This window comes from Nicotiana tabacum, chromosome 20 (assembly GCF_000715075.1).
Source record: "Nicotiana tabacum cultivar K326 chromosome 20, ASM71507v2, whole genome shotgun sequence".
Classification (NCBI taxonomy): domain Eukaryota; kingdom Viridiplantae; phylum Streptophyta; class Magnoliopsida; order Solanales; family Solanaceae; genus Nicotiana; species Nicotiana tabacum.
In genome coordinates this window covers 82,086,834-82,102,104 of record NC_134099.1, presented here as the reverse complement: position 1 = coordinate 82,102,104, position 15,271 = coordinate 82,086,834, and the positions used below count along the sequence as shown (strand labels likewise).

At 40.3% G+C, this 15,271-nt stretch overlaps 1 protein-coding gene across 2 annotated transcripts; it reads right to left on the bottom strand.

Annotated features, from left to right (window-relative positions):
- Positions 1–9,868: 9,868 nt before the first annotated feature.
- LOC107764972 (uncharacterized) lies at positions 9,869–14,861 on the bottom strand. Of its 2 annotated transcripts, none has more exons than XM_016583549.2 (6): positions 14,687–14,861; positions 11,990–13,145; positions 11,855–11,905; positions 11,675–11,773; positions 11,064–11,228; positions 9,869–10,264 (listed from the first exon to the last, which is right to left on the bottom strand). In XM_016583549.2, the coding sequence occupies exons 2-6, from the start codon at positions 13,118–13,120 to the stop codon at positions 10,112–10,114; spliced, it is 1,599 nt and encodes a 532-aa protein (XP_016439035.2). In that variant the 5' UTR covers positions 13,121–13,145; positions 14,687–14,861; the 3' UTR covers positions 9,869–10,111. The 2 variants fall into 2 exon arrangements, with proteins under 2 accessions (XP_016439035.2, XP_016439033.2); XM_016583547.2 differs by lacking the exon at positions 14,687–14,861 and adding an exon at positions 13,821–13,930.
- Between the last annotated feature and the right edge of the window lie 410 nt (positions 14,862–15,271).

Sequence of the window (15,271 nt, the reverse complement as noted above, 5' to 3'; positions counted from 1 at the left end):
CTCTTTCAGCCAGAAGCTGTTGGGCTAAAACTGCTCCAGAATAACCACTCGATGATTGAGGGTTATCCCTGCTTTGTGCAGCCTCATTATTGCGAACGCCTTCAGCCTTGACGTACATTTCCAATAAATTTCCTGTATACATCCGGAGTCCCCAAAAAATCTCTCAGACTTTCATCGTCTTCGATGTTAAACTCAGCATAACAAGAAAACCCTTGCGGAGTCACAAAATACGAATATCTTCTGGTTATTTTAAGATTCACCGAACGTTTGCTCAATCTCATTTTACTGCATAACAACGATACCAGTCTATCATAGTCCATTGCAAGTGAAAACTTAACATGACTCTGTGGAGATAAACTATAGCTTACTGAGTTATTCGCCACCACAACCTTACCCCTCACCCCAATATAATGAAACTCTTACTTTTCGCTCTTCGGACATTATGAAAAAATCTTGAGAATTTAACAACAACAAAAAATTACCACAAAGTTGGAGTATTTCTGAATGATAATTCTCAAAACCCTTAACGCCTTTATATAAGGCAATGCCCAATCAGGGGGGGTCAAATTTTTGGAAGTAAAACGCAGTTTAAAAGGGCGTTTTATATATTTGAATTATTGCTATGTCAGTTAAGCGCAGAAGAGTTATTGGTGGGCCAACAAAATATGTAAAACGAGTTTATTACTGCATTTTATATAAAACGCTTTAATTAACCGCATTTTATGTAGTCATATCACCTAAAGGTAAAACGGGGTATCAAATAGAGTTATATATAAAACGCGTTATAAACCGCATTTTACCTTAACGGTCCAAATGACCGTTAAAGTAAAATGCGGTTCATAACTGCATTTTACATAGAAATGTAACTTTTTTTACACTTAAAAAAGTGTTTTGAGTCCAAAAGAACCACATTTCGATTCCGGACTCGCATTTGTCACTGAAGATACCCTACCCATAGTCTGAGAGGATTGTAAATGGGAAGGTAAGGACGTGGTCGTCCCGAGCCTAATGACTATATCACTATCCACGTGGAGGGGTATTCAAGTATTTATACTTACCCTTTTACGCTGGCCCCGGTAGATTCTGTAGTCCTTGCTTTTTGCAAAAGGTACGAGGTGTGCCTTGGGCAAATCCCCATCTTTTTAGAGGATCGTGATCCTCCTACATCATTTTGTGCACAATACTGACAATCCTCGGTTCACCCTCAACCATCTACTCCACCTATATAGCCCCGAATTTTTCGAGGGGGCTGATCAAGTTTGTCCGCCGAGCAAGTAAGGCTCCTTTCTCGAGCATCGACAAGGGCCGAGACCAAGGCTAGCAGAGGAGGTTCATTCGGGTGAAAACCGAAGACCTGATCCCTCTCGAGCTTTCGGCGTTCCCCGAGAAGTGGAACACATCTCATAAGTGTTGTCTTTCTTAAGTACTAACTTCTTTTTACTCCTTTCCTCATTACCTGTATTTGCGGTCGTGCAGCCATTGCCCAAGTCCCTAATGAAATCCCCCGGTTCAAGGAGTGGATCGAAGGGATCTATAAGAAGATGCCGTACTCCGAGCGCGCATGGCACAAACTTTCGAAGGGAAAATGGTAGGCCCATTCTCAAAGTGAGGTTCTTCCCTAAATAGTTACCACTACACTCCCAACTTACACAAAGCTAACCTTTTCTCTTCTTTTATAGGTCTGCCTAAGACCGCCGAACTTAGGACGCTGGATGAGGATGAGGATACGTCTCCATTTTGAGATAGCCCAGGGCTGCCGCGAAGGAGGAGAAGGATAGAAAGAGAAAGACCTGGAGTTCCCCAGATCCCGAGGTGAAGAGAAAGAAGGGAGCGGCCACCCAGGTCTGGAAACCCAAGAAGAGCACCAAGTCCAGGGTACCGGACCCTGACACTCTCTACCGGCTCAGGGACGAGTTTGAAGAAGATGACCTCTTCGTCACTCATAGGTCGACCCTTAATGAGAAGTTGTAAGCGACGACCGAGAAAGAGGACCATGAGGTCGATCCCCCTTTACTCGGGAACCCAAGGGGGAGATGGAGGTTGTGATCTCCCAAGATGCCGCTTCTATTTCGAAGGAGGCGACCAGTGTTATTGACATCGTGGAGACACCCTCCTATACCGAGTCCATGCTTGAAGAGACCCAAGCGGGCAAAGAAAAGTCAAGTGAGGGAGCGCAGGGTCCAGATGATGCCCTTAACACATTTTTTGACGGCATTGGCATGGCCGCACTGGAGGAATTTTCTGGGCCTAGTCACTTGGAGGTTCCAAAGAAGGACATTCCCTTGGGTCTGGTGAGCCGAGTGCGAGTCCAAAGCTAGTGAAATAGTTTCCCACTCCGAGCGTGGTCCTCGAGCACAAGAGAACGGTTGTTCTCACAATCTTGGAGGATGCCTCGGTCCTGTCTACTCTGGTCGGTGTAGACAGCTACCTCTAATGCCTGGTGACCATGGAGCACCAGGGAAATATAAAAGAGGTGAGAAAATCAAGTCTCTTCAATGAGGTACAACAGGCGCTGAACCGGGTAAAACGTTAACCCTTTTGTACCCCTTCGTGAATCCCCCTTAGGTTTTTTATGTTTCCTACTAATTTCATTATTTTATAGGCTTCAGTGCTTCACCATGAAAGCTTCCTCTGGTACCGCTTGGAGATTAGCCATCTCGAGTTCGAGCTCAAAGAGCAGGTGCGGAAAAAGAACATGTACATGACTCTTAGTGAGCAACAAGATGAGGCTTTTTTAAAAGACCTCCCGATTCTCCAGGCCGAGCTGGAGAAAGCTCATAAGGAGGCTTCAACCCTAAAACGGGAACACGCCGGCCTGGTTATGAAGGTAAAGGTCTTTGAAGCTAAAAATGAGCAGCTAGTTGTGGCGACTAGTAACACAACTTTGCAGGTCCAACAGAAGATAGACCTGATCGACCAGCTACGGGCTGAGATGGTCGAGGTCAAGGCCACGACCAAAGTGTGGAAGGGCAGGATGTATCTGCTGGCTTCGGAGAAGGAAGCAACAAAGGCGGAGCTGGCATCGGTGGAGAACCAACTTCGGGTGGAGAAGGACAAAGCTGATAAGTGGTCTTAGATGAATGATGATCTTCGGGCACAACTGAGCGCAGCCATCATGGAACAGGATGCTCTCGAAAGAGAATATGCGGCACTAAGGTCCCAGTTGGATCCAACCTCATCTGATGCCGAGGAAATGGTGGCCCAATACACTGCCGATGCGGAGGTAGCCGAGATCTTATTAAGGACGAATTCATTAATACATAAAGCAGATATCCTAGAGAGAGAGACCCTCGAAGAGATTCATGCCCGATGTTTTGACCAATCGGCTGAGGCAAAGGAACTCTACGAGCCTGAGTGTCCCGAAGGTTTTGGGGGTTACGAGGGCTTCGATGGTTCTGGAGATGAGTCAGGCACCGGTGAAGACTAGGCATAGATGTTTTTTTCTTATGTATATTTTGTTTTTGTTTATTTCGAGGACGTTCTATCGGACCTTTGTAAATATATTTTGGAAGATATAAAATTTTTCCCTTTCTTGCAATAACATGTCTTTATTTTTCCAGCATCTTTTTGCAATTTCTATTTGTGTATTATTTTTGATGCCTTAGCATAGAATCAGATGTAATTATGGGGCATTCATTTTTTGGAGGTTCGAACGAAGCCTGACTTCGGTGCAATTTCGTTTTCTTGTGGCTTCGAACCCTCAGTGAGATTGAAAGTTTTCAAGATGCTTAGGTGTTTTTAGATGATGTTTTTGCCTAGGATAACCTTTCAGTAGGTTTCAAATTTTCGTAAGGGCCTTACATTTTGGCTTAAGACTTCGGATATCTCAGAGCTATTTTTAGGGTGGTCGTAGCCTTTTATATTTGGGCACCGCCTAATAGGTTTGGTGCCTCCAAGATTCGGTAGCACGGGTCATCCGAACTTTTATCGGGACATAGTCCCCGATTAAGGGTAGCTCGTAGGCTCGATAGTCCCCAAATAGGGGTAGCCCATGGGCTCTTAGGATTCGGGATCAAAAAAGAAAAAACATGTAGTGACAAAGTGTAAGGGAAGTGGAAATTTATTTCATCTCTTGGTATGCAAGGTACATGATCGAAAGTGCATAAAAACTTGTGTCATGGATAGAGTGGACTATGTGGGCACGGTTCATATGACCGTTTGGCCCTTAAAATGAATCCTAACCACTAAGTTTTAGCTCTTTGCACATAAAGTTTTCTTTTTCCCTTTCTAAAGACCTTAATTTGAGGATAATGGTCCCCAATATTCGAGGTCGAACTCGTAAGGGATCGAATACTATTGACCTAAAGCAAACGATCATTGAGTCTGATTTGAAGACAGCCTTCAAATCTAAGTTAGCACATGCTACTGTTTTCTCGTTAAAAACCTTGCCAAAAAATCCACTTCGGGACGAAACGGGTTCAAGGGAAAAAGAGTGCAATACGTGCTTTCAGACCTAATAGCCACATCTGTCCTTGTTCGATTACCTACATATATTAGTCTGATTTATAACATGATTAAAAATTAACTGAGTTTGTACCTTATCAGTAGTACCACTTTAAGTGTGTCACGTTCCAATTGTTCGATAGTTGTACACCATTTCCTGCTTCGAGTTTATACGAACCTTTTCTGGTTATACTGACAACTCGATACGGTCCTTCCCAGTTTGGTCCCAGCTTCCCTTCGTTCGGGTTCTTGGTGTGTGATGTTACTTTCTTCAACACCAAGTCCCCGATTTGAAAGTGTCGGAGGCTGGTTCTTTAGTTTTAATACCTTTCTATTCGTTGTTTATGGCGGCCAATCAGACCATGGCGGACTCAGCCTTTCATCCAATAGTTCCAGGCACGTGATCATGGCCTCGCCGTTTGGATCTTCAGTCGCATACTGGAACATGAGGCTCGGAACTCCCACCTCGACTGGTATCAAGGCTTTGACTCCATAGACTAAGGAAAATGGGGTGGCCCCGGTGCTAGATTTCGAAGTCGTACGGTATGCCCACAGGACTTCGGGCAGGATCTCTTTCCATTTCCCTTTCGCACCGGTCAACCTCTTTTTCAGGTTTTGAAGTATGGTCTTGTTTGTTGATTCTGCTTGCCCGTTCCCACTAGGGTGATAAGGCGTTGATAAAATCTTATTGATCTAGTGATCTTCAAAAAATTTATTCACCTTGCTGCAGATAAATTGCTTCCCATTGTCGCAAACGATCTCGGCCGGTATCCCAAATCGACATATTATGTGGTCTTAGATGAAGTTAATGACTTCATTCTCCCGAAACTTTTCGAATGCTTGATTCTCAACCCATTTGGTAAAATAATCGGTCATGAATTTTATGAATTAAACTTTACCGGGTGCCCATGGAAAGGGACCGACGATGTCCATTCCCCACTTGTAAATGGCCACGGGGACAAAACCGAGTGGAGCATTTCTCCTAGTTGAGGGATCATTGGAGCGTGTCTTTGGCAATCGTTGCATTTCCATATGAAGTCCTTTCCATCTTTCTCCATTTTGGTCCATTTGGCAATCTCTTACGGCGTATTTGGTCTTTCCCAATCCCAAGCATCGAGCTAGCGGGTCGTCGAAGGTTCTCCTGAACAATGACCTTTTAGCCAAGCTAAATGTGGTAGCCTTGGTGTGTAAGACTCTTGACTCTTTAGGATGTGAAGGTAATTTTTCAGTCTTCAAGCTGTCTATGTATTTGTTCCTCCAATCCCAAGTTAAACTTATTGAGTTTACTTCAGCGTGGCCCTCTTCTATCACCAACTTCATTAGCTGCTCTACCATTCCCGAATTGAATTCATCGGCATCGATCGACGATCCCAAGTTAGCCAGTGCATCGGCCTTGCTGTTCTTATCTCAGGGTACATGCTGCAGGGTCAATTCCCCAAATTGATACAGGGTTACCTACAATTCGTCCAAGTACCTACGCATTTGTTCTTTTTTTTTTTTACTTTGAATATCCCGTTAACTTGATTTACCATAAGGAGGGAGTCACACTTAGCTTCGATCACCTCGGTCCCAAGGCTTTTAGCCATTTCTAGAAACCTGCAATCAAGGACTCATACTCAGCCTCGTTGTTAGTCAATTTCATAGTATTAATAAATTGCCTAATTACGTTTCGTGTAAGCGGTTTCAATACAATGTCAAGCCTGGACACTTTCGCATTTGAGGAACCATACGTGAAAAGCGTCCAAATTCCCGAAGTGGTCCCCGAGGTTAATAGTAATTCCGTTTCAACTTCGGGTATTAAATCTGATATAAAATCAGCCACGAAGTCTGCCAAAATCTAATATTTTATGGTGGTTCGAGGTCGATACTTGATATCGTACCTACTAATTTCCACGACCCATTTGGCCAACTGGACCGAGAGCTCAGGTTTGTGCATGATGTTCCTTAGCATGCAAGAGGTAACGACACATATGGGGTGGAATTGAAAGTACGATTTTAGCTTCTTGGAGGCGCTTAGCAAAGTGAGTGCCAATCTTTTCAGGTAAGGATACCTTGATTCGACCTCGCTTAGAGTTATACTGACATAGTAAATAGGGAATTGCATACCCTCTTCTTTCCAAACTAAGACTCCACTTACCACTACCTCAGAAACCACCAAGTAGAGGTACAGTTGTTCGTCTTCCTTTGGAGTGTGCAACAGGGGTAGACTAGATAGGTACTGTTTGAGTTCTTCCAAAGCTTGTTGGCATTCCGAGGTCCAGGAAAAATTCTTCTTCTTCTTTAAAAGTGAGAAAACTCGATGGCTTTTGTCTGAGGACCTCAAGATAATTGGCCCAAGGTGGCTATTCGCCCGATCAGTCTTTGAACGACCTTGATGTTGTCCACCATGGTGATGTCTTCTATGGCTTTGATTTTGTTAGGGTTGATCTCGATCCCTCGATTGGATACCATGAACTCTAGGAATTTTCCCAATCCTACCCTGAATGCGCACTTATCCGGGTTCAGCTTCATATTGTATTTCTTCTGTATATCGAAGGTTTCCTGCAAATGCTTCAAATGGTCCTCTGCTCAGGAATTTGACTAATATATAGTCAATATAAACTTCCATTAATTTTTCTATATGCTCTTCGAACATCCAGTTTACTAGGCGTTGATGGGTAGCAACATCATTCTTTAACCCAAACGACATCACATTATAGCAGTAGGTGCCAAATTTAGTGATGAAAGAAGTCTTTTCCTGATCGCCTGGGTCCATCCGAATTTGGTTATACCTGGAATAGGCATCGAGAAAGCTGAGTCTCTCATGCCTAGCCATTGCGCCGATCATCCGATCGATGTTAGGCATGTTAAGCATGCCCTAAGGATAACTGGTGGCAGGTCCATTCGTTCCATCTGGAATCTCGATACGAACTCCTTGAGCATCTCATTATCTCTTTGTTTAACCTTGAAAAGGTCCGACTTTCTGGTCTCGACCTTGATGGCCCCGGCATGGGCCTTCACGAAAGCATCTGTAAGCATAGCAAATGGATCAATAGAACTTGGGGGTAAGTTGTGGTACTATATCATCGCTCCTTTGGATAAAGTCTCCCCAAACTTCTTTTAACACTGGCTCGATTTCATCATCTTCCAAGTCGTTCCTCTTGATCGTGCATGTATAGGAGGTCACATGCTCGTTTGGATCCGTGGTTCTGTTATACTTGGGGATATTAGGCATACGAAACCTCTTCGGGATCAAATTTGGTCTTGCCCTTGGAGAAAAGGTTTCTGGATAAACTTCTTGGAATTCGGCCCCTTCAGTATCAAGGGTGCTCTCGGGACTTGATCGACCCTAGAATTGTATGTTTTCACCTTTTTGTCATTAGCCTCAATTTCTTATCACCTGACTCCACCCGCTTAATTAATGCTTCAAGCATTTTTATTATCTCAAGGTTGACCCTGAGCTCAACTTCACCCGGTCTCTCGGTGACTCGTTCGTTTCTTCGGGAGCTTTCCCGGGATTGTTCGGGTTTGACCCTGTTGGGGGAGTGGCCTTGATTTTATAGCTGTGCGATTGCCACCTGTTGAGCCTGCAACATTTCGAAGATTAGCCGCAAGCTTACCCCATCACCTTCCTCTTCGGGCACTTCTCAAGTTGTTGGTCGGGGTCCTCCGCGAACACTGTTTTCGGGATTTGTTGGCAGATTGACGTTGATGGACACCTGTGAGTTAGCATCGACCGGATCGACACCTGGAACACCGTTGGGATTGGCAGGAGGCACCATGTTGCTAGGCACCAAATTGTTATTTTCGCCATGATGGCCAGACTCAGTGTCAACGTTCAAATGGGTATACTGAGTATTCGACATTTTTAAGCTAACCTGAAATTAAGACTTTAAAGAGCAAGCGTAAAATAGAGTATGTTATGGATATTTGTATCAAATCACCACTATTATCCTTAGCCCCACGGTGTACGCCAAACTGTTTATCCTAAAATTGGATAACAATTAAATTTATACGTGATTTTAAAGATATGTAGATTTATTCAACACAAATAATCAGGAATACTAGACAAACGAGTTAAAGACAAAATGAATGATGAAACCAATCGTAATGTTACAGCCCGGCCCGAGCCCGAGCCCGAGCCCGAATTGAACAGTAGTTTTACCCTCGATCGGACCCTTGGTTCAAAGCCAATTGCGAATGAAGAACAAAATGTTAAGTAAGAACTTTTTCAATAGTTAGAAAGCAGAAAATGAATTTGTATTGCCTTGATTTGCGTGTTACCCTCCCTTTATCAAAGAAAAGCGTCCCCTTATATAGTAGGAGGGTTTCATCCCTAGTACAAATCCTAAAAAAGGTAAAAATCTTGCTTTCTCACTAATTACTAATCTGTAACCGACATCGAGCGAGATTCCCGCTGAGATATCCAGTTAGTTGCGAATATCACGACCCTCTATCTGTCGTGTATAGCCGTTCATTGTGCTTTTCGAGGTCGTAAAACTCGTTCCGAGTCCGGAATGCGTCGTTTTTATCATGCCCGATGGCGAGCACGTCATTCACTTTTCACGGGCCTCGATACAAAAAGTTCCTAGCTTCGATTCCGATCTCGTATATTCATGCCCCCATTCAGCTCTATTCACTGGGAAATCGAGGTGTGCGTTATCCCCGATTTTACCCGTATACAATATAGAATAAACAACATTACTAAATCGTGATGTTAAATAAGGTCCTTGATCAAAAGATTTGAAATGCCCAAAGTATTCTAAATTTTACATATTTTCAGCATTTCATGTTAATATATAATCAAGGTTATAGAACCACTTGTATTTATTTGCAATAAATAAAACGGACCCAGGTGGGAAACCAAAAACAAAAAAAGTACATATACTAGAATGACCGAAAAAGTTTTGCCCAGTTTTTGACATATCAAATTCGATTTAATTCCACGCCTAAGGTTGCATGAAACTAATATTAATTATTTCCTTTGATCTGAAACAAACGTATCAAGGTAGTGGTTGTAGTTTGTATTTTTCTTATGCCACCTAAAATAATGGTATTTTGGCTAATAGCAAACTTTGGCAATAGTGAGATTCTTTATGTACCGGTTCTTACATTTTTGTTGATTAGTTTTTGTTTTCTAATTTCAAACTGAATGTCTGGTAGACTATTTCCAGTAATGCGAAGTTTTATGGTGCAAATGGAAGTACTAAACATTATACTAGTATTAGTTATACAAAATTTCGTTTTTTAGGACCATTTGTTCTTGTAGAGCCAACCAAACGATCCGTAAACGTACAAAATTATGTACTAGACAGCCTCTCTTACTAGCAAACATTGGTTGATAACTTTTTCTTCTTCTCAATCATTCAAAAAGTTTACTTGTAGGTATTCTAAACACGATTAGAGTTTACTTGTAGGTATTCTAAACACGATTAGAACAAGCTACTTATTGAAACACTTTAGAAAAGCTTTAAAGAAATGAATATGAAAGCATTCACCACAAAGCCAGAAAATGGCCTGGGTTTATTGGTTCATATGGCAAGAGCAATTAAGAAAAAAGTTCAAGAATAGAGAAAAAGAGAACAGGAAAAATGAATTGCAGGAATCCACAAACCAACCCCAGATGAATTTGTACACGGGGAAGTTTTTCAGCTTCCCAAATCTAGGTTGGATATCTAAAATTCTGAAACTAAGATGGCTTTTTCGACGACTCTGACGGAGCTGCTGTAGCCTTACAGATCGGGCACCAGTTCTTGAGCCTAAACCACTGTGTTATGCACTCCAAATGATACCCGTGCTCACATCCCAACTTCCCTATTTCATCTCCAATCACATACTCCTCCTGCAGAACATATGATTGTCAGAGTGTTCATTTGGACTGAGATGAGCTTAAATAGAGCAACATGGTGAGAGGATTCATATATCAGTTATGTCTCACACAGGATATATGATGCTACAAGCTTGGAACTGTCGACACAATGGTTAGAGCTGCCTAAATTACGCTCTCAAAAAGTCAATGGACCCCAACATTGAAAGATCAGAAGCATTAACAAGAGTTTGAGATTCGATCTTTCAAACGAGAAACGCCAATACGAAGTTCTATGACATGTCTTGGAGATCAATGATAGGATTCTTCAGGAGAAAACCACCAGCTTTAAAGCTTTAATAAGGTCCTCAAAGAATAAACTACGTAAGTTAGTCGAGGAACGTGCAAGCTGGCTCGGACACCACGGTTTATTACAAGAAAAAAAAAAGAATAAACTAGTAAGCACAAGAAAAGTTAAGCAAGAATTAGAATAGGCAACTAGTCTTTTTAAATAGAGATCAAAAGCAAAAAATTCACTGGCACAGTTTTAGGGATAGGATCAAAAACAAGAGCATCTCAATTTTCCAAACCCCGCTTGTGGGATCACTAGGTTTGTTGTGGTTGTTTTAGAAGGAATTTGATAAGGTAACATAGAATCTTACTTGACTAAACCTGCCTAACCAAAAAAGATAGACGCGTGTTATCTAATAACTCGTCCTCACTCCACTTGAAAAGATATGTCATAGGCAAAGAATATGCAATCCCATAGATCTCGAAAATGAATAAGTTCGAATAATGAACTAAATAGCAAACATGTTTAAAGTAGGAAGAAGACCTGACAAATACTGCACTTGATGTCATCTCCATCCCCATCAGCTTCATATGTTTCTGTTTTTGAATCCATACCCTGATAAATGCTTTTCCGGAGGCACTTTGATAGTGCTTCCTCGGGCAGAGCTGTACTAACAGAGCCAATCCTCTCCTCAAGAGCTAATAATTCCTGTTAAACAAGTAATAAATCATTTTTCAGACAATGTGGAAGATATCATGCTAGACAAGTTGGAACTATCTTCTCCAAAACCTGGAAAGCTATTGTTTCTTTGCCCAAGGAAAATTTTAATTGAGGTACTTTCAGCTAAGAAAACTTCAGATGATAACCCCCGATCATTCTAGCAAAAAGTATACTGTTGAACATTTAGTCATAAACTATTTTCCATTCTCTCCATGGGATTCACGAGGACTAAGTTTCTAAAATCTTGATTTGATTTAGGATATGGATTTTTCATATTTTGAAGATATATTTAAAAACTATTAACGAGTACTATAGAAATTAATAAGATTATCAAGTGTTTTGAGGAAGTCATAGTCGAAGAAACTGTTGTATCACTCTTTAAATAGTAATAGTGTCTTATAAGTTGTGAGAAGAAATAGAAACAAAATACCGACCTCATAGGACATGTCATCGATATCTAATCTCATCCCTCTGTGCTGGTCATAGAAGTTAAGGCCACTGAGGAACAAATTGGTCTCCAACGCAAGCAGTCTCTGTATATAGAAAACAAGAGCCTATTCACAAACCCAAATAGGAAATTCCCAGGTGAAGAGAAATAAATCAACACTGACTACCTCATATGATAACTCTTCATCTTGTTCAATTCTCTCAAGTGCCACCAATACCTGCAAAGTAAAGCAAGACCAATATATATAAATATCAGTAAGCTTTGGGAAGTAGATTAAATCTGAATTCCTCCAGGAAAGTACCTGCGCTACTCCATCCATGTTATATCGTTGCAATGCATCACGGTTCATAAATCTGTTAATGCCGACATCAGCAGAAGTGAAAGGCACTACACCAGGTAACTCATCATCATCATCGTCATCGTCGTTTCTAGGTAAACTATAAGCACTAAATTCACTTGATGACGAACTAGGATTATCTAGAATTGGAGTTTCAGGCTGAGGTAAATTTTGGCTTAAGCCAGAAGACTTAGTCTGCAATGACTCCTGTAAAGAACCCCGCAACCTAGTATTCACATTCATTGACCTGCGGGTCCTAACTGATAGAGCACGATTACCCGCACCAAAATCCGAACTTCTATTACTCCTTGAATCAGATATGGAGATTCCAGTAGCAGGACGAACGGCACGTCCTTCATTTGGTGATGCGCCACTCATTTTCTTCCCTTTAGATGATGAACTGCTTTCACCTTCAGCATTTCTCCTTTTTACTGTGTCCCTTCTACTAATACTTGATTCTGATGGTGAACAACTATATGGGAGGACATCTGATACAGAATTGCAATTCAGATTTCTCAACCTATATCCCTCTCCACTACTACTGCCGCCCCTTGTCCCAGCACTAATGGATTTAGATGATGAAGAAACAGAGGAATCCATTGGACTCTTTTGGTTGAAAGAACCATGCCTGTGACCAAATATTTTTCGAGGTCTACTGCTTGATGTTCCACTAGAGGACCCAATTTCTGCTAATGTAACTTTGCTGGATCCAGTATCTTTTGCTGATGACTGCGTCTGTTTGAAAACTACTGGCTCTTCATGTAAGGAACTGGTATCTGATTGCTTATTCTCAATGTTGGACAACGATTTTCTATGAGATTCTTTGCATGACCTTCCCGCACTAGTCATTGTAGAAGATGTGATAGATGAACTGCCAACGACTTCCTTCCCATTTGAAGAACCGAAAGCAGGCCTTAACTGTCTGGCTTTCTCCATGCCTCCAACTCTGGAACTCTTCATATAGTTGACTCGGCCAGTACATCCAACTCGAGTGCAATACTGAACATTTTTATCTTTGTTGTCAGCAGTCTGCCTCAAACCTCTTCCCCGGGCAATAAGGCCATTAGCAGTTTTTTTAGCAGAATATTCATCCATGTCTTACACGAAGCACCATTTATTTCTGTGTAAACCATATAGTCTAAAATTAGTATTACCGAAAAGGCCTAAGAATAGGAAGTTTATATATGCTTGAAGACATTTCTTTTGCAGCTACGACAACTCTCACAAGAGAACAGGTGATCAACAAAATAGACTTCTGGGGTTTTAGGTGATCAAGTTATCACAACAAACTACTAAAGTAATCTTTAAAATTTCACGAATGATCGAGTTCAATTGTTCAAAGTATTGTTAGGAATTAACTAAGAGAAACTTCACCTGATGTCAAGTAGACATCTGGCTGTGTGATCAACAAGAAAATGCTTCAAGCATGTATAAATCTGAATTATAGCAGTTTGTTTTTATTCATAGCAGTTATGAATTTAGATGACTGACACTCTCTCTGACTCATAATATCATCAAAACACCTTTCCTTAGGAGTTCTCTTTCAGAACTTATGAACCTTCTTAAGAGGGTAACTAATAGTACTAACACAACCAAAAGCCAATTCATCTTTCTTTTTTTGTACATCTTTTTGCATTTAAGCAAATCATATTGGTAATTCACACATCTTTATATCAACATATGACCTAAATTGTAGGAAGACCCCATAGCTAAAACAACAACAACAACAACAACAACAACAAAAAACCCACTGTAATCCCAAGTCTGGGGAGGGTAATGTGTACGCAGACCTTACCCGTATCTTGTTAAGTCAGAAAGGCTGTTTCCGATAAACCCTTGGCTCAAGAACGAAAACCCCATAGCTAAAACAATAAAAATGACAAGAATCATTTTACTAAAGCCCACTAGTGATGGAAGCTTATGTTCACCAGTTCCTTTTAAGAATATCTGATATGAGGATACTTGGCTCAAAATGAAAGAAATTAATGAAATCCAAGAAAGTAACATAAATAATAACCTAAAAGAATCATCCAAAAGAATTAACAAGAATACAGAAGGGACAAATAAGATAGCAGCATAGTAAAACGGCCAATATTAACTCATGAAATTTGAACACTAACCCATAAATAACTTGAAACAAAAGCTATCACGAAGCTTCAAACAACAAAGTAGATACCAAAATTATCATCAGAGACACGTAAAGTTTGTCAATCAATAAAAAAATACTAAACACAGACAAAAACATATAATCCAAATATAACTGATCAACAAGAAAACAATCAAAGTGGGAAGGAAAAAAAAGGAAATGAAAAGTCACTAAAGGAAGTCAACCAGGCTAGCAAGAGAACATCCAAATAAAAATTTTAAAAATAAAATAACATCAAAAGAATTGCAAAAAAAAAAATGGTTGAAAATCAATTTTCCCAGTCTAACTTCAAGAAAGTGATTATAGCACCATAATCAGCCAAAAGAAAATTGAGCAAAAAAACATTTCAAATTTCTTTTTGAAGCAATTAAAAGAAAAAACTGAATTATAGCACCAAAATCAGCCGAAAAGAATACCGAGAAAAACAACTGAAAATTCTTTTTGGCCTCTCTACTTCCAAACCAAATACAAAAACTAACAAGGAAGTGAATTATAGTATCATAATAATCAGCTACCTTTCTCCTCTTCTGTTGTTGTTCTTGTGGAAAATAAAATGGAGAAGAAAATGAGAGAAATGAGAGTGTGTAGGATCAAATATAGAGAGAGAAAACTCAACAAACAAATGCTGAATTGCCGTACTGCCAATTGAGTCTTGGGAAGAATTATCAGTCGTTGGATCTAATTTTGTTTGGAAAGTTAAAAATCGACGGCTCTCCAGCATTTATACATCACGTTTCAATAGCTGCTTGACTTGTTCTTACTTTGGTCCCCTACTAAACTAAAACACCAAACTAATAAGTATAATTATTTTCCCTCAACCAAACTAATAAAAATATAGAAAACTTGTAAAATTCATATTCCAACTTTTGAATTTTGAATTTTGAAGTCTAATTTCATATTAAATACAAAATATACTAATAGTGTAAAAAATTATTTACACTGTTAGTACATATAACTTAAATTCAATTATAAATATAACTCCTCTTTTGATATTGAATTTCTAGTTAGGAGTGCTAATTACACTTCAAATAAACTAAAATATATTTTAATTAAGAAACAACTTGTATATATAGTACGACTCCGTCACTCTATGTTTCCGT